The sequence below is a fragment of the Heteronotia binoei genome, chromosome 2, assembly GCF_032191835.1.
Source record: "Heteronotia binoei isolate CCM8104 ecotype False Entrance Well chromosome 2, APGP_CSIRO_Hbin_v1, whole genome shotgun sequence".
Taxonomy (NCBI): Eukaryota; Metazoa; Chordata; class Lepidosauria; order Squamata; family Gekkonidae; genus Heteronotia; species Heteronotia binoei.
In genome coordinates this window covers 96278116-96300846 of record NC_083224.1, presented here as the reverse complement: position 1 = coordinate 96300846, position 22731 = coordinate 96278116, and the positions used below count along the sequence as shown (strand labels likewise).

Genomic DNA, 22731 nt, shown 5'->3' with positions numbered 1-22731 from the left:
CCACTCAGGACAGTCTTTTTTGGGAGGGGGTTGTCCTGTACGTCACTAGAAAACAACTAAGTCTCTCCCACCTCAGGTTAGGACTTCGGATCAAAGGTCACAGGGATTTTAATGGCTCCCTCTGTGTAATCACCTGATCAGTTTTTATTGATTCAGAGTCGATGGAGTCATCTAATTAGTTTTCTATGAAAACGAAGAACTTGGCCTTTGACCTTTCTTTCTGCCAGCAAGAATGTAAATCAAAGGGCGTTATCATGCACAATCGATTCCCAGTTGCACTTGAAAGGGGAAGTGGAGGGTAAATTGTGAGTCAGGTCTGACAGGTCCAGGCAAGGGTGTCACACCACCTCTGCCAACATGAATCTGATGGAAGGCTATTATTTTTTTTAAAAAAAATAGAAAGGTAGGGGCATTCTGGTCATTCAGGGCAAGCACAATTCAGTGGTGAAACAAGGCAAGAGGCTAGGGAAGAGATTTCAAGTGCAGAGTATTTGAAAGGCTTTCTCATAAGTTAGTACTAGAATTCCAAGTTTCAGGCTCCCAAGATATCCACATAACTAAGGACTAAGGAGCTGCAGGAGGTATTATTGTCATTACCTGCCACATGTGTTGCTAAATTCAGACACTGCCTTCCTTATGGTAAAGATTATGCCTATGGCTATATTTAAGTAGCAAAAACCAAAACCTTCACAGTCTGTGACTTTGGAAATCTCACTAAACATTATTCATACATTATCAAATCCACTTTTGTGCCTTCCTCTAAAGAGTTAAATTATATATAGTTGAATACTGTTTTTCCCCCCTGTGTTTGTATGGAATACTAGACACACCTATAGTGACTGCCAGCTATATCCAAGCTTCCAAAAGCTTTGCACCTCAAATAGGGTCTAAATCAATGATAATGACATTCATTGGCCTTTACAATTCAAAAGTGAATACAGCTAACTCCTTCACTGACCCAGAAGCAAGACAACTGTCCTATTCCAGAGCACCTCTGGTTTGCACAGACAATACTACATCAAATCATCAAAGAGAAGAAGAAAAAATTGGATTTATATCCTGGTCTTCACTTGAAGTCACAGAGTGGCTTACAATCTCCTTCCCCTCTCTACAACGGACACCTTTTGAGGTAGATGGGGCTCAGAGAGCTCTCCAAGAACTGCTCTTGAGCAGAACTCGGAGAAAGTTATGACTGACCCAAGGTCACTCCAGCAGTTGCATATCGAGGAGTGGGGAATCAAACCTGGTTCTCCCAGATTAGACTTCACACACTTAACCACTACACCAAACTGGCTCTTAAGAACAAAGAGTTCTTAAATTGGATTCCTGAGAGGGCAAACTACCAACTCAAGTGGTAGAGGTTACCAAACCCAAGTGGTAACCTCTGCAAATGAATAAATACTCTGTACTTCCTATGCTCAGCACTTCCTATGCTGACCTGCATCATTTAGCCCAGGCCTCAGAGACAGAATGCATTGTGCTAGCACAAAACTCATTACACTACAGCCAAGCATTGATGCATAATCACGTAGAGTACAAGGCTGCTTTTGGTTAGTTGTAAACAACAAAACAGTGTAATGCAAAGGTCAGTGGTGTCCTGACAGAGCTTGCACATAGAACTTCAAATAGACAAGAGCATGTGGCAAGAAGACATTAACGGAAGACAGTTCAAAAGCAGTCTTTCCAGTCACCAAGGAGTGACAGTTTTCCAGTATTTAGTTCATGGAATTAAAGAAGCCCTTCCAAAGACGTCTGTTCTAGATTTCAAGACATTTCATCCGTCTTTCCTCAGTTTGGAGGCTTATTTATCGCTGGAACCCAATCTTTACAATACATTCACAGGAGACCAACAAGGTTCAGAACATGTCTGTAAGATTTCCTGGAACATGTCTAAGGTTGCCTACCTGCTTCCCCCTCCTTCCCACCCAATTTTTAATGCTCGGGGAACCAGCAGCAAAGCACCTGCTCCCCGGGCTCTTTCATGGTGGTCCCTCCCTCACCAATAGCTAATTGGCGGGAAAAGCCATGGGGAGGCCAGCGGCTCCTATGCTGGCCTTCCAGCACTCTCAGGATGTTGGGGCAGCGGTGGAAAAACCAGCAAGCCGCTGAAAAAGTGGCTGCTGCTGCTTCCTCCCCAGATCGTGTGGGAGAGAAGTGAGAGAGCTTTTTCAGCGGCTTGCTGGTTTTCCCCAGCACTGAATGTCCTGAGAGTGCCAGAAGGCCAGCATGGGAGCCCCCGGCCTCCCTGTGACTTTTCTGGCTGATCAGCCGGGGGGGGGGGGGGCACCTTGAAAGAGCCCTGGAAGTCCGTGCTTCATTGCCGGTTCCCCAGGAATTAAAATTAAAAGTGTGGGAAGGAGAGGGAGGCGCTGCGGAGGGGGGCAGCGGGGAGCAGTGGGCATTGAGGCTGCCTGGGGCCACACGCACTCTCGGGCTGGGCCTGGTTGTAAGAGATTGGCAGAGTGCACCTTACCCACTACAGATGTAAAGAAAGGGTGATGCAATGTTTGCACTGATTGACAGGGCAGATTGACTTCTTAATTTGCTTTTATGTCTAGTATACAGGAAAACCTTGGGTTACAGACAGCATCCTGGAAGAGGCATTCCTTCTCTTTCATACAACATTCCTCTTCTAAAATGGCAGCTTTGCAACAGATGTGTGCATCAACTAAAACAAAGTGTTCCTTTGAAAGTCAGCTTTCATATGCAACTTCAATCCCTTTTTTTAGTTGGGTAACCTGATGCAATGCCACATACTGCACGTGTCTTACAGTGGTGAAGTCGGTGTTATGTCAGTGTTCAGCAGATGGCTAGTATGGCTGCTCTGAGCCAAGAGCATGGAAGACACTGCCTGAGTGGTACCATAGCAAGAATTAGGAGATTCCAAGGATGCCACACAAAGGCAGAACATCATTTCCCTCAAAACAGATCAGTCATACAGATCTTCCTTACAGCTTCTCCAACTGCACTGTTATTTTAAAGACTCCAAACCCAGTCTTCTCCTCCCACTGCTATGAGATAAAAATAATGACCTACTCATTGGCAGCATCCTATCAAGGAACTGTAGACAGGATGAAGTTCTGGAGGTCTGAGTGATTATTCTGTTCCTGCACATGCCCATTTATGGAACAATCCCGACAAAAGAAGCCTAGGAGTAACCTCATTCTGTCTTCCTGCCTGCTCCTGTCTGCTGAATCCAATTGTGGGACAAAAGGTAAGAGATTCTGTATTTATAAAGAAGTTTACAAAAGTCAGACATGAGAAAGATAATGCAATCACCTCAGCACCACCCAACAGGAAACTGCTGTGAGCAAATTCAGCCCCTTTATCTGGGGCAGCCATACCCCTTTTGGGCAATACCGCTGCAGGAATTTTCCAGCATAAAAGTCACTGCCATGGTTCAGGGCAAATACAGCTTCCTTGACCCTGCAGCCAATGTTCTTTTCCTTCAATTGGGACCTTCATTACTCAAGGCTTCTTCACTTTTTTGACAGATGAAGAACTGGAGGCAGATTCTCTGCGTTTTCTCTGTTCAGAAAGAAAAGTCAAGGGGTTTAGATGATTAGCAAGAAAAGATGAACCTGACTTAGTATTGCATAAAACACAAACATTCTTTCCTGAAAACACTGCCAATCCCAAGATACCAGGGCTGGTAACATAGAAGGAAGATCACCGCACAAAAACCCCACTGCCACAAATGTCGGGCCCAGTTCTGGATACCCAGAGACATAGAAATGTGGGAGGAAAGAACTTTAAGGGACAACATGCAGTTTGCTTATATTTGCTTACAAGGAAAGGGAGACCGGTCGTCTTGCAAAACAATATAGTGCCAGAAAGGATCCAAATATTGACAGCAAATTCCATTGTACTAGGCAGCTAACTACAAAGCATACTTCAGCAGTTGTTATTTGGGCAGTAGAGGGGACACAGCACAGGTTAGCCTGAAACCTGCCCCAAGGATGCACTGCAGTAGGCCCCAGGCCCCTCTGTCTAATGCCTGATCCCTGAGGTGGTTACGGGCTGTTGCCAAGAGCATACAATAAAAAGGCCAGGAAGTCAGGAACAAAAAATGAGGGAAGGAGGAGAAGATAATGCAGGGGAAAAGGAAGCAGGCAAAGTCCCAGAGAAATGTCCCAGCATTGCATCATGGGGGCAGTTTAAGCATATGGGAAGGAGCACAAAGCATTATCCCAAGCAACCTCTCCTTTCCTGGGCCAACAGCCAGCAGAGGGAAGAAGTTCAAACCCAAACATGCTCTCCTGGCATATGAGCTCCCCATCTACCACCTTCCTTTGCTTGCTTTAAATGCTTCTGAGTCACAAACTATTAAGAGAGCTTGCAATAGTAATGAAGCTCCCACGCTTCTTGCCACTGCACCCATCCTCCATGGTCGAAAATGCAATGAGCATGACTGGAACAGTGGCCCACTGCGGGATTCAGAGGAAACGCCTTCCACAGTTTTTGATCAGTGGAGAATCTGCACCACTTTGTTAACAGGCTCCCTATGAAAACAAAGCCTAGTGTTTGGGAATTAAAGACCAAAAAGATAAAATCTGAGCAGCCAGTCCAACCTGGAAACAAAGAAGTGGGGGCTTGAGAGCTTCCCAGTGAGGCTGTCGAATTAATGGGGATGAGTGCATGTGTTTGATAATCTTTATATGGCAAAAGAGCCATCTTTCAAATATGTCACAAATTCATATTAATCACCTTCCCTGGCTTGGCTCCGTCCGTCGCCGTGGGCAAAAACGAAAAGTGTCTGGTTTGAAAAAATGTTCTATATTATAATTTACAAGAGCCTGGGAACCCAGTGCTCTGTTAATGGAAAAGAATGATTTTAAAATGAGAATATTTTTACATTATGCACACACATGCACATACAGACACGCACACACATACCCCCTTGTATCCTGGTACATACACACATTTATAGATATGTGCAAGCGGGCTTTCCAACTTCATCTGGAAGGAAGGATGTTTGAAGTTAACAATGTAACTTCTCACTTTCAAGCAGGCTGAGAAAACAAGGAGCCGGCAGGAGTTCAGATAAAGGCAGCTTAAAAGTCAAATGATTCTGACTCTGAACCTGAGACTTCTTAGAGGCAAGGTCCTTTCCTTTCCCCATTAATGGGCTGACTTGTGAGCCCAGGAACAAAGTGTGCTGATGTGAGGAATTCTGAGGAGAGTCAACTCATTACAGATGGGCAAGTGGAGTCTGAGTTGTGCAAATCAAAGGCTCTAATCTGGAGTAACTGGCTGCACTTCTGCTTGGAACTAATTTGTTCCAAGCTACACTCACCTTTCACCCTCCAAAGGCCCATAGTAGCGTCCCTCCTGGGTCAACCGAGCAGTGCTCCAGGGTAGAGGGAGAAGGCTGCCTTCACTGTGGGCTGCTAGCAGTGGCCAGCACAAGATCGAGGATCCCATCTTGGAATAATAAAGACTGGGCTGGATAGGAGGGGACTGGTGATAAAATGGCTAGCAGCCAAGCTCACGGAAGTGGCATTTCTGAACAAGGAAATGTTCACTTCTAGTTTTTACCTTGCTAGCTTGCAAGAGCAATGTGGACCCTACAGATAAGGTCATTGGCAGATGTATGCAAAGCTCTCACTCTCTCTTGCAGAACTACACATAAGGTCAGTGTCCACCTCACCCTTGCTGATGACAAAGTAAAAGATGTGAAGAGTAAGGGGGAGGGAACAGTAGCCCTCCTTGGTGCCTGAGTAGTCCTTCAGATTCACACCACTGCCTAGTTATGGTAATCATACCACACACAGTTCGCATGCCTGTACCTGTTACTTAAGCTGAGAGAGCATGAACTGGGCAGAACTGTTACTAGGACAGGTGGCAAACACTGGTGGATTCCAAACCCTGCTTTGGGATGAGGAGCAACCAGGTGCACAGGTGCTGGGAATGGAAGCCACAATTTTGGGAGGATATCACTAGGGGCCAAGTCACACATTATGGCAGCAGGCATGTTTATCACTTTCCCAGAAAAATGCAAAAGGGACATGAAAGTTTCCAAACAGAAATACAAACCACTGAGGTGAAGGGACAGAATAGTCTGGAACTCTCACAACTGCAGGGTAGGCTCACTAAAATTCCACTTGAAATCAGGCAGATTATCCAAAGGTTAATCTCCCAGTCCTCCTTCTCAGCCATACATCCGAACTCAAGCCCCACGATTATTCCTGACTCTCACAAAGAGCTCAAGTGGTAAGTAATGAACAGACTCTGAAGCATATGGCAACAACAAGATCCTGCCAAGGCAGAACAAGCCTCCCATGCCTTCCTTGCCCCAAAAGGCAGAAGAATGATCCCAAAATCTGCTCCCAAGAATCAATCATACAATCCCTAGTCTCTGACTGTCAGCGGTGTCTCCTTCCTGCAATACCATTCCCCAACCAGGTATGCCTCCACCATCTCAACAGTGCCAATGTGCCTCCCTGGGCTGCCCCCCTCCTGCTGGGTGGAATTTCCTTCTCTTTCAAAGGCAGCATAAAGTGGTAGCAGTGTGAATGCGCTTGACCTTTTGTCTTGGACTAATCTAATTGTGTCGTCTTTGTGTAACCAGCCGGTAAAGGTCAGAGCTGTATTTAACAGGGGGGCCCTTTAGGTACCAAATTTGCCTTGCAGTGAATTAACTTGATTATATTTCTTTCAAATATGTCAGGGCCCAGGTCATATTAACCCTATTTACGCTGCCTACATTCTCCTTTGTTCCCATCCTAAGCACAGTGTTTGAAGAGACCAGGACTAGGGGACATATGAATGAAAACATCTGCAAACAGACACAATATCAGCAAAGTTTCTACAGGGAACAAACAGCAATGAACTGGCCCAGAAATGTTGGTGAACCTTGAGATTTCATCCCCTCTAGAGAAGGAGAGGAAGCCTGACAGCATACTCCAGCCCACGCAACAGGAAATGCCTCTACTTTGTCCTCAAAAAACTAGCTGTTACTCAAATGACATGCCACCCAATAGGGAAAGAAGTACTTTCCATGTTAAAAAAACCCAAACACACACAAAAACCCAAACCCAGATATTCTGCTAAAGATTCTGACACATTGCTGCACTAGCACAATGGACAGCATCCAGATCCAGGGCTCTGCAGTGGTTACCATACTGAACTGGAACAGGGGAAGCCTGGGTTCAAAACCTGACTCTGCCATGTGATCCTGAGGCAACCACTTTCTCTTTCAGCCTGATTAGAGGAGGACAGAACTATGTATACCATTTTGACCTTGTTGAAGGCAGGATGGAACAAAGTTGAGGATCATTAACAGCTGTCATGCATTGAGTCAGGAGGGCTGCAGGTCCAGCCAACCATGGGCCTGATCACAATCACACTAAGCAAGCATCATTGCATGTAAGCTCATTATTCCCATGCAGTTCACTGGGATAAAGTTTCCATCTAAGAAATTTAAATGAGCTGTTTGGACTCAGTTATAGATTATTGGGGAGGTGGGGGGGAGTGAGCAAGCCCCAGAGATGAAGGGAGGGAGAGAGAAATGGCTTGCCCACAATGCCCAGGTCTCTTGCAAGATACAGCTGGTGAAAAAAGATGGAACACTTCATAGGAGTCAGTTTTCAAGTTGTATGCTGGCTTCCAGCCACCAAATTGGACTTGTCCCTTCCAGCAGCCCTGCTCCACCTTGCAAGGTTGTGGCCCTTGGAACTGCATGTATGGATATGCCAAAAGAAGAGCAACTACAACATCCGGAGCATGTGGCCTTGGGGTGGGAACACACAAGGACATTCCTTAGCTACTCTTACTCCCTGACATGCAGGATTTTAATTTCCAAAAGCCCTCGAGATTGCTGCCTTCCCACATCCTTCTCTAAGCACAGCAGCCAGCAGGGACAAAAAAGAAGCATGGGTGCCCCTCCAAATACTGTGAACTCCCCAACACCAATACCCACTCACCGAATTGGGTGTGAGAGGTGCCCCCACCACATCAATGATCTGATCCTTGATGTCACTCTTGCCCTCATCACTGCAGGGGCCTGAATGCCCATCAGCATGGGAGCCACTCTCGGTGCTGGGTCCTGTGCCACCTGCTTTTGCCAGTGCCTCATAGCGGTGCCGCAGCATCTGCAGCTCATATTCACAGTTAGCAAAGGCTTGCTTGAGCTCATAAAGCAGCACCAGATCACTGCGCAACTCATTGAACATCTGAACAATCTCTTCTGTTGGCATTGGGTTCAGGTCTGTGGGAGGCAAGAGAAGGAAAGATAAGCACAGACGCTCCATAGCATGCTTTTTGTCCCCTGCTAGCTGTGGGATTGTTCTTGCACAATTATCTAAGGTGAATACTTGCTTCATTCTCTGCTAGATGTAGCAGCAGGAACTCTATTGCTCCAGACACAGGACAATGAGGCTGCCTGTCCAGCTCCAACACACAGCCATTTTAGGCCAGGTAAGATGAAGCAGAATCCAGGTGCCAGCACATCTTGAAGGGAAGCTCCTTGCTACGTAAGTCCATTTATCATCATGCCCCAGCTGGAGCAGAACATCTCTGCACTCACTGGGTCAGGAAGTCTGCTGCCCTCTCAAAAGAGGCTTGGGCACAGTAGGGTTGGATTTTGCCCTTTCTGTCAACAGCTAGCTGTGCAATTGGAAGACATTTACAGCATGCTAGGCATATCTCCACATAGGTAGGGCAGGGCTCAGCCAAAAGAGTAGCAGCAAAAAAGCCCAAGAGCCAGGTAGAGTCCCCCAAACAACAACCACTATTTCCCCACTCTGTCCTTAGCAGTGCCTGTCCCTGCACGAAGAGATTTGTCTCCTTAATAGCAGGCTGTCACTCTTGGTAGCTTAAAGAGCTCAAACAAGAGAAAGGCAGACAAAGACACTGTTCAAATACTTTTCTACTGGGAGGAATTAAAAAAATTCTTGTGCATCATCTTCTAACTTTTATCCCCCCCCCCTTTTTTTAAACAAAACACACAAGGTATTATTTTCAAACCCATTCACATAGTGTTATTCAAGGAACTGGCTGTATTACTAGGGGGAAAAAATAGCCCCTCTCGACTACAAAGGCTTTGCTCCGTGGGTCTCTCTCTCTCTCTACCTGCCCTCTTTACTCACCTACTCCGAGTTCCATCAGCATCTGCTCCAAGGCTTTAATCTTCTTCTGTCCCACGGAGCTCGGCAGTTTCATCTGGAATACAAAGGTAACAGCCACACAGCTCTGAGCTAGCCCTCACTCACAGCCGCCTAGTTCAAACGGCAAGGGAGCTTTGCTTTTTATAGTGCAGGGGGGGAAAAAAGCAAACCAAAGAAAAAGAGAGAAAAGAGAAATCAAGCGCTGGGAGAGGGAGGCAGAGAGAAGGCCTGAAAGTTTGCAGACTAGGGCCAAGGGCAGGGACTGAAAAGCCTGGTCGTGAGGGCTTTTCAGTTCTCCCGGCGCCAAGATGCAGAGATGCGCAGCTTTACAGCTTCCATGTGCAACTGAATTAACAACAAAAGTTCTGCTCTGCTTCGAACCCTCTCCCGCAGTGCTCTGCCCATCAAAGAGCTCAATTACACAGTAGCTAATGTGCGATGCTGCCCTACTTTACTTGCTCTTGCCAGCCTGATTATACTCGCGCACTAACAGACTTCCTTCTCCCTTTACCTGCCAAGCCCAGAGCCATGGGATTCATTTACAGAGCCAGCTTTCTAACAAAAGATGCGAAGAGACACAAAGAGCACACAAGCTTACTCAATTGGAGAAGTGTGCATTCACATAGGAGCTGGGGAAAGGGGGAAGGATCTGGTAGGGAATGCAAGCTGGGCATGAGATCATACTTAGTGTGACCCCACGCACTCCAGCCCCTTGGGCATATGTGGCTCAGGACAAGTTCACAAGAACGGCATCACACACAATTCAACATGGAAAACAGGTCCCTGCACATATAAGGAAAATCAGCCACGCTAACATTTCCCCACACATCCCTGGGCTTTAAAAGGAAGACTGCCTGCAAGGTTCCTCTGCCACTCTCACCACCCTCAGGCCTTCCTTTCCCATGGGCACAGGAATCATTCTTCTGGCTATACTAAGAGCAATTGCAAGATTAGGATGGAGCTCTTGATTCTGCCATATGGAATACAGACACCACCCTCACTCAAGCCCCGTTAAGATTTTTTGAACAGGAAGCTGGGATGCTCACACCTGCTTTTTTCATTCAGAGGAGATTCATATGACCAGTTCACAGACGAAGTACTAGAATGATCTATCCATCGGAGCAGCATACAATAGAAGCTAAATTTATGACAGTACAGCAGTTGCAATCTTCCTATGAATAGCAATCCTGTGCAAAATCTACACAGTCAGGCTGAAACTAGGAAAGGTATAGTCCAGGGAAACACACCCCAGACACACTCACACTTGTAAGCTGGATAATAAGGAAATGTACTTCAGCTGGTTGCCAAGATAACCAATTTTAGGGATGCCTCACAAAACATCTGCTCTTGACTCACATAAGGCAGCAATGACTCATGACAGCTCCCAAGGAAATCTCACACTGCCCAATTCTTGCATGCCCAGCTCTCTTCCAGTCATGAAAGGAGCATCAAGCTCTGGCAGCAATCTTTGGATGGAAATAGGGCAGTTGGGTGGGACTCACAGGTCTGTAATAGGTGGGCAAAGGTTACTCTTTAGCATCAGCTCGAATCATGCAAGTCTGTTACAGAAACCTGGGGACAGATGTCGAGCAATGGGGTGCTAAAAGGGGCCAGCAAGAGACAACAATGAATTAAGAGATGCCTATTCATATGACAGAAGAATATGCTGTCAAATCGCAAGTGACTCATGGTGACCCCAATCCTGGAGCATTCCAGGCAAGAAAGAAACACATAGCCTTCCTTGATGGTCTCCCATCCAAGTGCTAACTGTTGCTGATCCTGCTTAGCTCCCAAGCTCCAATGAGCTTGGATTAAGCAAGCCACCGCATTTTCTGCTTAAAAGAACAGCCCCTCCTCCCAAGGGGACCCATTCCGCTTGCAGAATTAAAATCTGAACAAATAAATTAAATTGAATTGTAGTGAGTACTGTACATAGTATTCCAGATGAGGCTGCATCATAGATTCATACAGGGGCATTATGATACTGGCTGATTTGTTTTTGATCTCCTTCCTAATAATCCCCAGCATAGCCTTTGCCTTCTTTATTGCAGTCACACACTGAGTCAACATCTTCAGTGAGTTATCTACCAGGACTCCAAGATCTCTCTCCTGGTCAGTTTCACCAATGCAGATGTCATCAAGGTATATTTATAGTTAGGATTTTTGGCTCCAATGTGCATTATTTTTGCCTCGTTGACCCCCATTCACCCAGACTCAAAAGATCCCTCTGAAGCACCTCACAGTCCTCCCTGGTTGTCACTGTCATCAACAATGTAGTGTCACCTGCAAGTTTAGCCACTTCACTGCTTACTCCCAACTCCAACTCATTAACATTAAAAAGCACTGGACATAGTATCAAGCTCTGTAGTACCCCACTGCTTGCCACCTTCCACAGTGAAAACTATTTATACTCACACTGTTTCCTGCTAATTAACCAGTTTTTAAATCATAAGAAGACTTATCCTCTTATCCTGTGACTGCTGAGTTTACTTAGGAACCTTTGATGAGGAACTTGACCAAAAGCTTATTGGAAGTCTGGGCAAACAACATCTACTGGGTCACACGTATCCACATGTTTGTTCACCCCCTCAAAAAAATCTAAAAGGTAAGTGAGGCAAAATCTTCGCTTACAGAATCCATGCTCATTCTTCCTCTGTAGCTTTTGTTCATCAATGTGTCCAACTGATTTTACCTTTGATAACAGATTCCACCAATTTACGTAGTATTAACATTAGACAGACTGGCTTGTAATTTTCCAGATTTCCTCTGGAACCCTTTTATAGATAGGGGTTACATTAGCTACATTCTAGTCATCAGGAATGGAGGCAGATTTTAGGGATAGACTATTTTTGTCAGGAGATCCACAAGTTCACATTTTAATTCTTTCAGAACTCTTAGATGTATACCATCTGGGCCTGGTGATGTCAGTTGTAGAACCTCCTCTCTTGGACACCCCTCCTGAAATTGGCTCAAAATTCTCTCGTTTATCTCTTTTTTATTCTCCCTCTTGGCTCCAGCTTCATTCTTCAACTCTCTGGTTCTCACCAGAGTTCATTATAGGTCAAAGCAGTCATCAATTTGTTTATTTCAATGCGCTGCATGGCAACTATATTAAAAACTGCTCTATCTACATAAAACATTCAAAGCTATTACTTATGCTGAGTAAAACTGCTTATTAATAAAGCTGATCTTCATTGTTAGAAGCAATCAGAAGCTGTTTGCACTTAGGCTCTAAGGGCCAAATGAGACAAGATGTTGATTCTATGAAGGAACTCCCAAGCACTTCTAAGTAGCAAGTCACTGCTGGATTAAACCCTGTGGAGACCCTTAGGCAGTCAAAATCTCTGGGCCTCCCTCACAAATTACCTCAGAGTCTGAGCCCCTGCCCTGCTGCCCATGGCCCTGCTACAGTCTGCAGGCACCTTCTTAAAAGCTGCTTTTACTAAGCTGTGAAAGAGAGGCAGAGAGAGGCAAACTTGGCAACAATGCCAGCAGTAGCCACACCAGGCAAGTTGGGCAAAGAGCGGCTCAGTTGCTGGCTGTGTGTGTGCTGGGAGGGTTGCAAGTAGGGGGGGAAACTGTGTGGGGAAGCTAGCCCGGGGCCCCTAAAGACATGGGGGTCCATAGGCCAGTAATTACTTGGCCTAATTGTTAATCCAGCTCTGTAGCCAGTGTGTGGCATGCTAATTCAGATGAGGGCCATGGGGAGGGGGGGTTTCACCTCCTTGCCAATACCACTTTCCTGCTATTTTTTGCACAGGCTCTTTATAGTTTATTCCAGCAGGGCAAACTGCAACTCCACAAGGTTGAGTCAGGTAAAATAGCTCAGGGGCTGCACAGAGGGAGGCAGAACAGTCCTGATAAGAACATAAGAGAAGCCATGTTGGATCAGGTCAATGGCCCATCCAGTCCAACACTCTGTGCCACACGATGGTCAAAAAACCAAGTGCCATCAGGAGATCCACCAGTGGCGCCAGGACACTAGAAGCCCTCCCACTGTGCCCCCCCAAGCACCAAGACTACAGAGCATCACTGCCCCAGACAGAGAGTTCCAACAATACGCTGTGGCCAATAGCCAGAACTGATCCAAATCGGTGTCCTGCATGCCAGGTGTGAAGAAGACACCCTCACACACTTGGTTATACCAAACACAGAACCACCAACATTGCATCTGCTTTGGACCTAACAGTTAAAAATGGTGACCTCTCTAACACTATGACTATTAGAGTGCTGGCTCTCTAATAAGAGCCTATTCTGTCAATGGTTCTGTACCACAGAACAATCATGTTATACTTCCAAAATTCAACCACTTATTAAGAAATAGAACCTCCAAGCCTAAAAGCAGTCAGTCTCTGAATATTAGTCGCTGAGGGACAGACAACAGGGGAAAACTTTCGTCTTCATGCCTGGCTTGTAAACTTCTCAGAAGCATCTGGCTGATCAATGTTAGAACACTGCACTTTTTAGGTCCTCTGTTTTACTCAACAGGACTTTCTTAAATTATCTGCTCACTCTGCAAACTACATGTTTGCCTAGACAAGTACATGCCACTCTGGTGGATGGGATCTGAAGGGAACCATGTGGAATTTTCTGATCCAAGTAACAGCCAAGGCACCTTTCTAATTGCAAAGAATATCTCTCACATTCTGGCCAGTGCTTTCAATTATCATTTCTCTTCTAGAAACAGCACCAGCCTCTTCTGTAGCTCCTATAAGCTCTTGTATCACCATCAAGATAAACCAGCAGCAAGAAAGAGGGCCAGTCTTCCTCACCTGCCATGCCAATCAGAGGGCTGTCACTGGCCAGTAAGGAAGTTTCCTTTTACCTAGCCAGTAGCGGAAAACAATGACAACCAGCTGAACAGTTCGGAAATACTTAACATTACCCTTTTCTAAGTTATAATACAACTTATTGGCGACACAGAGGGTGGGAAAAAGCAGAAACAGTCAGTATGGGTTTAGATCTACCAACAGAGCGCAGAAGAAATACGAGGCCAACCCAGGAGAAGCGAAGCTGTTTGAGTTTACTCAGCTTTAAAGAATATCAATTAAGCTTCCCTTTAATTTTGGGGGAGGATTTGGCCTGTGAACATGAAAGCTCCATTGGCTTCTTCAAGCAAGAGTATATTTTAATTTTACCGTCATTAAGAAAACGTTATGATTTATGCGGCTGCTGTAGGACTAATATCTTTAAAATTTAGCTGGCTAAGCCAATTCATCTTTAAGACTGATGAAGGCTGATTGCTCTCTATGCAAAATGTATTAAAACTAAATGAGGAGTCTATTACTCACAGGGTGCTGATAATCCGTTAGGTAGGCTCCGTTAGCCTGGCTGTCTCAATGGTAGGGAAAGGCCCAGCGCTCCACTAGCCTGAGCCGCAGAGAGCACAATGCAGCCAGCACGGCTTCTGGAGGAAGAGCTGCAGGTTTTTGCTACAGCCAACTTTGACAGAACAGCAGAGGCTACGAAAAGCAGCCCTCTTACAGACAAGCTAACTGTGGTTATATGGAGACGCATTAATCTGGCTACATCTCATTCCATGCTCCAAGTGAGTTTCTGACTGGGTCTACCCAGTCTAGGTCTACCCAGAACCCTATTTAGGTCTATTCAATGACCTATTCCAGAACACACAGGAAAGTGTTCTTTGGACTGCACTGTGAAACAGTTTATTCCAGGCTCTTTCTGCTTGCTTCAGAGACCCATCTGGGAGGGAATGAGGCCCAGCATCACTTTCTTATAATAAGGGTAACTCAAGCCATCTGTGAGTTGAATGAGTGATCCAAGTTATTATCCCAATAATGGGAAATAAGATTAAGATTATACTGGCTACCAAACACAGCCTTGGTGTCTGGTCAGAAAATGAAACTAGCCACACACAAAAAATTTAGTCATTCCATCTCCCAAGCTTTCCTCTTTTTTGCTACAATATCTTCATCTGCAAGAGAAAGCATACATCACCTTTTGAGCAACACATGGAGATTTTATGAAGTACTAGTGTTCATTTTATTAAATGTGGGTATTCACAATGTAAAGCAAAATGTCAACATGAATAAGAACATGGGCATAAACTTCTTCCAGACAAGAAGTGCTTGAGCATTTCATGGAGGCAGATTAATACAATCCTCCAACTCTTTTACAATTCTCCTTAGCAGAATGGTATTACTGGAATCTGACACAGAACCATGAAGACTAAGCCAGTTTTGTAAATTGAAGAGTTATGCCAACAGTGCCCAAAACTCTTAACCACCTACGGGTAACTTGCAGATAACATGTCTGAAATGACATTGTTATGCCTTCCTGTACAGCACAATTCAAAGTGGTAACATTTCCATGCTGGGAGTTGTTATGTGTTAAATCAATAAGCTCATAATAGTACTGTGCTTGGAGTTCTACCCCTTCCCACAGTTTCTGTCACTGGCCTTTGTGAGTGATATGGCAGATTCTTCTGGGAGCACTTAATATTCCTCCACTGTGGTTTGAACACATGAATCTTCTGAAGGGCTTCCATCCCACCTTATCAGATCAGAGATAGCAAACTGCAACTTTTCTTTCCTGTTCAGCAGCAAATCACTTTCCTAACTACCAGTAAGACCCCAATTAGCCAGAGTTTTAGATCACAACTCAATGCATTACAGAAGAAAGTTCTGTTCCTAAGCAAATGCAAACAGAACAGGGAGTAGCAGGCTTTCCTATCTGTAGTAGTCTACCAGAATTATTTATTATTGCTGAAGTCCCATTGTAATAATACCTCAAAGAATGGGCTGCTCAAGTTGAAGAACTTATTAGCTAGGATTGTTTAGGTTAGTATATTTTGGATGCTCTCTTCCTCTGACAGCCTCTCCCTACAGCCCTCTTTGTAATGCCAGATTGTGTTTATAATTATGCCAGCATTGCTTTTGATTTAGGGACTCTGAGCCTTTGTCCTTGCCATAAACAACCTGGAAATACATGAACTGCGTAGCAAGAGAAAAATAAATAAAAGGTCTATACACCAATGTATGAATCATAGCCATGTGGTTAGAGGAAGATGAGAGCCGGTGTACACAGTGGCAAATGGGAACAACGATGAATGCTGTCCTGAGTTCCTTGGAGGAAGAGAGGGATGAATGTGGACTAAATAAAACAAATTAGCAATAGAGAAAGATTATCTTTCTTCATCCCCCCAAAAAATGAAGGCAAACAAGCAAGATATCTAGAGGCCAAGGTGGGCAATGAAAGCAGTTTGGGGAGAGCCAATAAAACACATATGGATCTCTCTTGCAGCCCCTCCTTCCCTTCAGATTATGAAAACCCTTGCAAGATCATCTGAGCATGAAAGCTCGAGAAACACAGCCTCTCTTGCTCTTGACAGAGGTTCATCAGAACTGGTTCTCTTTTCTACCATTCAAAGCTGGAGGAGGAGTGTGTTTCCTAATGACAGGAACCAATTATTACATTTTGTGAATTAGTGTTTAAAAATCAGTAAACCTAGACTTAAGGAAGTTTCTTAGGACTCAGGCACAGGGGACTGAATCAATACTCATGGCCCAGCAGTCACACGTTCAGAAGGAGGTGTTGGACTCCAGCACTGGAAGCATGGAATAGATATTCTGCCCCTTTTTCTGGACCCTCCAGTCAGGTACTGGCAACATCCCTGGAGTTGTTGACTGCTGAAGTCCTGAACTGCTTTGGCATTCACACAACTGTTCAGCTAGTCTTTCAATTCTACATTGTGTCCTCAGCCTCACCCTGGAGCAGTGAGCTCCAGTCACATATTCTATTTAAACTTGATCAAAGAAAATGTTTTAAAAATCTTGACCATTCTTCAAACTTACTGGGTGCCATCCCAGAGCCTGCTTAATGAAATCTACCACAGTAAAACCACCACTTTTTTAAAAGCTCTGAGATTTACCTATTATTTATTTAAAACATTTTTATGACACCGTTCCACTCAACTACTGTCACCAGGATGGCAAATGTAAAAACATGAAGATCTGAACAATTTAACAATTGAATTATTATTACAACAATTCAATAAAAACACAAACATTCAACACCAGAACCTGGGAGAAGGCCCATAACCATTACTGGGGGTATGGCAAACCAACACAATCTTCACCCACTGGCAGAAGACATCGATAGAGGGAGACAGACAAATCTCCCTGGGGAGAGAGTTCCAAAGTTTCAGAACACAAAACATCCTCTAAAAATGCTTACTCAAGACATAATCCGCTGGGATGGTGTTCTCAGCAAATTCTGAATGGGTGTTATGCTCAAATGTTGTACTTTTGAGCAACTTCAATGAATTTCAGTGGTTGCACAGGAGGCATTTTTAGTGGCTTCCCTCCTCTGAGATGACAAAAACATTTGTTCTACCATTCCACAGAGTGAAAGTTTCAGTTAAAGCATGGAGCATCACCCATTAAGAAAGCTTTCCTGTCAGATCAGTGCCTCAGTGGAGCAGATTGCCTGGGAAGGTGGTAGAATCCCCAAACCCCAATTAGGCCATTTCCTCTGAAGGATGAAATAAACAATGCTGCAGACATTACCAAGATATGAGAGAACCACCCAATGATCCAACAGCAGTAGCTTATTTCCCTTATGGATTTCCTCTTCATTATGAAGCCCAGCATCCTGTCCATATTGTTGGCTGCAGCTGCAAGAGTTCTTCCTTTAAGGTCTGATTATTCACAACTATGCAAAGTATGTACCATTTTCAGAGGTTCATTCCTATATCTAGCATCTATGCTATTTTTGCCATGACAAGTCACTTTTTAGGAAATTTCTTCATTCACAGCTGCAGCTACTAAAGGTAATCCATGGCACTGGTGACTCTTTTTGGAAATCAAATTCTTCCAGGATGACTTTGATATGTTTAGTTCTAGACTTGTGTCATAATCCTAGGTTTAGTGCAGCCTACAGGCTCCAGGGAAGCCTGTGTTGGAGCGGTAACAGGGCCTACATTTCCCAGGATTCCTTCTGTTCCTCTGATTGGGTGGCAGAGTTTTAAAGGGAAAACTTGCCCAGAGGGGTGGGACCTGGGTGGAAACAATAAAAGGCCAGCTAGAGAGGGAAGTGGGTTCTCTCTGGGAATGCTGAGCTGGATAGAGGCTGCAGCAGGAGGGGGCCCTCATCCAAGGAGGCTGAGTGAGTCTATTTGGGATTAGCAGAAGGGAGCATACAGCTAGTCCCATCAGGGCTTTTATTCCTTTGTGCCAACCTTTACTGTTTTCATATTCACTGTTGCACTAAAAGTTTTTACAAACCACTTGTTTTTGAGCACTTATAATAAACTTGTTATTGTTATACTGCTTGGGTCCTCACATCTATTTGGTCATGGACAGAAGGTGCTTTGTTAAGAAGGAAGATAGGAGTTGGGTGTGTGCTCTGGGCCCTCCCAGACAGACTTATCTGAGTGGTGGCAGCCAGTGGAAGGCCCTTCCTGGTCTTCTGCTGTGTGTCAACACAGTAAAGTAATCCCAGGGATTATTCTGACCACTAACAATGTGCACATCCTACTGTCAGGGAAAATGGCCAAAACAGCAATTCTGCTGTATCTAAAGGAGCCAGAAACTTTCCAGATACAAACACCTGCCTAACAGCCAAATCTCACTGTAAAAACTAGTCAACACATTCACCAGTATACCACCTTACTGGTGACAGTAGGGCTTATCAGAAACTATCCAAATGAAATCCTACTGAACAACACAGTTCTAAAGCATCAACTGTGCACTTAAGGCACATACCTATATTCCATTAAGGTATGTGCCAAGGACCACTGATGATGCAGCAAGTACCTTGTCCTAAATGTAAAAGACTGCAACAAGAACAAGGGAGACAGGAAATGGGATGTATTGGACACTGGCATGCAGACTGCAGGGAAATGTAACTGCAGTCCAGAGGGAACAGTGGGTAGAGAAGCCTATCTCTGAAGTCTCTGTAGTCTCAACACAGACCACCCTCACTTTCTAAAAAAATTATCTATGCTATCAGATGCTACAAAAGTGCTATTTTTATTTTTAAAGTTGACAACCACACTATCCCCAGTGCTCAATACCCAGTTTTATACCATCTGGTATAAAACAGGACTGGGAGTCCTCAAAGCACAGTTTGGTCCTGACAGCTAGTGTCCTACACACCTAGTCTCTGATGTCACAATGAGCTTTGCAGGTGCTTGGAGGGCCTAGCAGGGCTACAAAGGTAAAGTCCTATTCTTCCCTAATTTCAAATTGTGAAGGGATGCTCATCATCATTATGTCAGCTTTGGAAATTTTATTTATTTATTATTACTTTAGTTTTCTATCCTGCCGTCTCCACAAGTGGACTCAGGACGGCTAACAGTCAATATAAAAACAATTTAAGGTTACAATTTAAAACAACAAATGTGTGGAGCACCTCTGAAAACTGCAGCTGTGGGAGATAAGCTCCACCTTCCTCCTAAACTCTGAACTACAGGAGTGGGATGCACAGGGAGGTTTTCCTGTCAGGCCAGCTTCAAAGATACTGGAAAAGTAGCAGGAGGCCTTGGTGTTTCCCTTGTGCCTCGAAGACTCAGCACATAGGCCCACAGAGTTCCAGTCTTCTCCAGACTTGAGAGAAAGGCAGAAAGTCCCACCAGTGGCAAACACAACTGTGGACCTATAAATATGGAATTGATATCAATGCTTTAAAATTAATATATTTAAATATATCAATAAAATAGACTCTTGCTTAACCTCAGCCATTTTTTCATCTAATCAAGCAGAGAGAGATCACTTATGGGGTACAAATATGCAACAAAAGTTATAGTGACCCGATTACTAATATATTACATCAAACACATACAATATAAATTCATTTGAAGACTGAAAAATCAATTAAAGACTGAAAAACAATTCCCAAAGTTCAATTCCCAAAATTCCACAATTCCGTCCTGAGGTACAGGAAGTCGACTTGGTTACTCCTGTTTCGATTCTTATTCCAGCAAAGGGTGCTTCATGAATAATATGTCAACCAAAGGACAAACGCTCAGAAAAATATACTGACAGTTTCTGATGAGTCACTTGTCTGCAGAAAAAATTCCAATAGAAAAATGGGACAAAAGCTCTCAACTAAAATTTCAAACCAGCACTTTACTCAAAACAGCTCAAGGCTCAATGCCTTTTGTTGTGTATTTATACTTTTTCATCTAAAACAGGGGTGTCAGACATGCGGCCCAGGGGCCAAATCAGACTCTTGGAGGGCTCCTATAAGGCCCCCGAGCAACTGGCTGTCATCTGCTTCCTTCTCCCTGTCTCTTGCTTCCTTCTGCATAACAGTTTGTTTTGCAAGGCTTGCTCAATCGCACAGGAGCTACAGAGCAAAGTCTCTGTTTTCTCCATTGGCTTGCTTTCCAGGCTCTCTCAATTGCACAGCAGAGCTACTGAGCCAAGCTTCTCTTCCTTCTATTGGCTGAGGCTCCTCCCCTTCCCAGTCCCCTGGAGAAGGAAGGAAAGAGCCATAGCTTCCTTTGCCCAGTTTCCTGGATCTCATGGAAGAGATACAAAGAAAGCACCTTTAAGAGTGCTAATGTTTTAAATGTGTTTTATTTTAAGGGTTTTTTTAAATTTAATTGTGTTTGTCTGTATCCTTTATACCTAATCTTAAATAAAGGCACATTTCAGAGAGTGAGAAGCTCTGAGATAGAACAGAGAATAACTGATATAAGGGTGAGCAGCTGGGGAAGTTGCTGAGAATTTCTGAGTTTGTGTGACTGCTGAAAATTCTGAGTTTGTGGTTGCTGGGGAACTGCTGTTTGTTTGGTTGAGTGGACTGAAAGTGAAGGTGATTGAAGGTGATTGTTGCTGATTGATTAGGAGTGGCTGTGTCCCCACCCTCTTTGCATTGTTAAGCTGCGCCTTGCCAGAGGCGCAAGCCGAAGGGCGAGAGCTAAAGGGCTCTTGGCCTGTGGCTCTTAGCCTGGGGGCTGTGTAAGGACCAGGAACCCAGATCCCTAATTTCCTTGTGCTCCCAATAAGGTAAGTTGACCCTCCAGAAGGGAAGCCACATAAACCAACAGGATTTAAAGGGGACTGTATTTTTTTTTTTTTAAAAGCTATCATGAAGGCAGAATGCCAGCAGGGGAGTGGGGGCTTTCCAGTGTTTTGCACTGAGTGTCACATGTATGACTATCTGCCCATAGGACAGAAGTCTTGGGTGTGTGCTCGATGCAAGGAGCTCCTGGTCCTCAGGGGACGAGTTCATACCCTTGAGGCCGAGGTGACTGACCTGGAGAAGCAGAGACAGTCAGTTAGGCACTCGGGGAAGACTCTCAGGAGCGTATTAGATGAGCCCCGCTCTGAACGTGGCAGCCCCATTACTGCCAGGGAGCATGAGGGTCGAGAGGGAACAGGGCACCGGGCTGAGGATAAGGGGAATGCGCCCTCAGAAGGGATCTCTTCTTCAGTTGGTGAGTGGGAATCCTTTCGCGCCAAGGAACCATCCCTGGGCAGGGAGAGAGGAGGGGTCTTGGTAGTTGGTGATTCAATCAGGCAAGTAGACAGCTGTGTGGCAAAACCGCGTACTGACCGTATGGTGACTTGCCTGCCTGGTGCGAAGGTAGCGGACATTACGCATGTAGTAGATAGGCTGATAGACAGGGCTGGGGAGGAGCCAGTGGTCGTGGTGCATGTTGGCACCAACGATGTGGGGAAATGCAGTCATGAGGTCCTGGAGGAAAAATTTAGGCTGCTAGGCAGGAGACTTAAGGTCAGGACCTCCAAGGTAGCCTTCTCAGAAGTGCTACCTGTTCCACGTGCAGGGCAGGAGATACAGGCACAAATTAGAAGTCTCAATGTGTGGATGAGACAATGGTGTAAGGAGGAAGGGTTTAAGTTTGTTAGGCACTGGGATGCTTTCTGGAACAAGCAGTAGCTGTACAAAAGAGACGGTCTCCACTTGCCCCCAGATGGAACCAGGCTGCTGGCACTTAAAATTGAAAAGGTGGCAGAGCGGTTTTTAAACTAAATCTTGGGGGAAAGCCGACAGGAGATGAAATGTCTCTGGTTTGGGAGGACTCATCTCAAAGAGATGAAGGTTTAGCTGTTACTTTTCTACTGGATAATGGAGCAGAGTTGTCCACTGAGATGGTGACAAACAGTATGGACTGTCTGCCAAAGTCTTGAGGTGGCAGGAGGAAGGTTGCGGGCCTAGCTTGCCTGGGAAATTATAGATGTTTGTATGCAAATGCTAGAAGTATTCGAAGTAAAATTGGTGAGTTGGAATGTTAAGTGCTGGGAGAAAACATAGACATTGTGGGAATTTCAGAAACTTGGTGGAATGAGGAGAATCAGTGGGACACGGTGATTCCTGGATATAAGTTATATCGGAAGGATAGGGAGGGAAGGGTTGGAGGTGGGGTGGCTCTTTATGTCAGAGAGGGTATACAGTCCAGTAAGACTGAGGTCAGAGAATTAGATTCCCTTCTAGAAATGCTTTGGGTTGAAACAGAGGGCCCAAAAGGAAATTTAACTATGGGAGTTTGTTATCGCCCACCAAATCAAAAGATAGAGGACGATTATAATATGACGGAAGGATTAAAGATAATGGCTAAACGTAAAAACTGTGTCGTAATAGGTGATTTTAACTACCCGCAGATTGATTGGGTCAATATGTGTTCTGGTCGAGA

The 22731-nt window shown here is 44.8% G+C and overlaps 1 protein-coding gene across 6 annotated transcripts in view; it reads right to left on the bottom strand.

Moving 5' to 3' along the window:
- Positions 1 to 3215: 3215 nt before the first annotated feature.
- DMAP1 (DNA methyltransferase 1 associated protein 1) overlaps positions 3216 to 22731 on the bottom strand; it is a 64009-nt gene continuing 44493 nt past the window's right edge. For all 6 annotated transcript variants that reach the window (XM_060231687.1, XM_060231686.1, XM_060231684.1 and 3 more), the window contains 3 exons: positions 9090 to 9162; positions 7926 to 8209; positions 3216 to 3528 (listed from right to left, as the gene is read on the bottom strand). In XM_060231687.1, the coding sequence (XP_060087670.1) occupies positions 3469 to 3528; positions 7926 to 8209; positions 9090 to 9162 (417 nt within the window). In that variant the 3' untranslated portion in view covers positions 3216 to 3468. The remainder of the gene's footprint in view (positions 3529 to 7925; positions 8210 to 9089; positions 9163 to 22731) is intronic.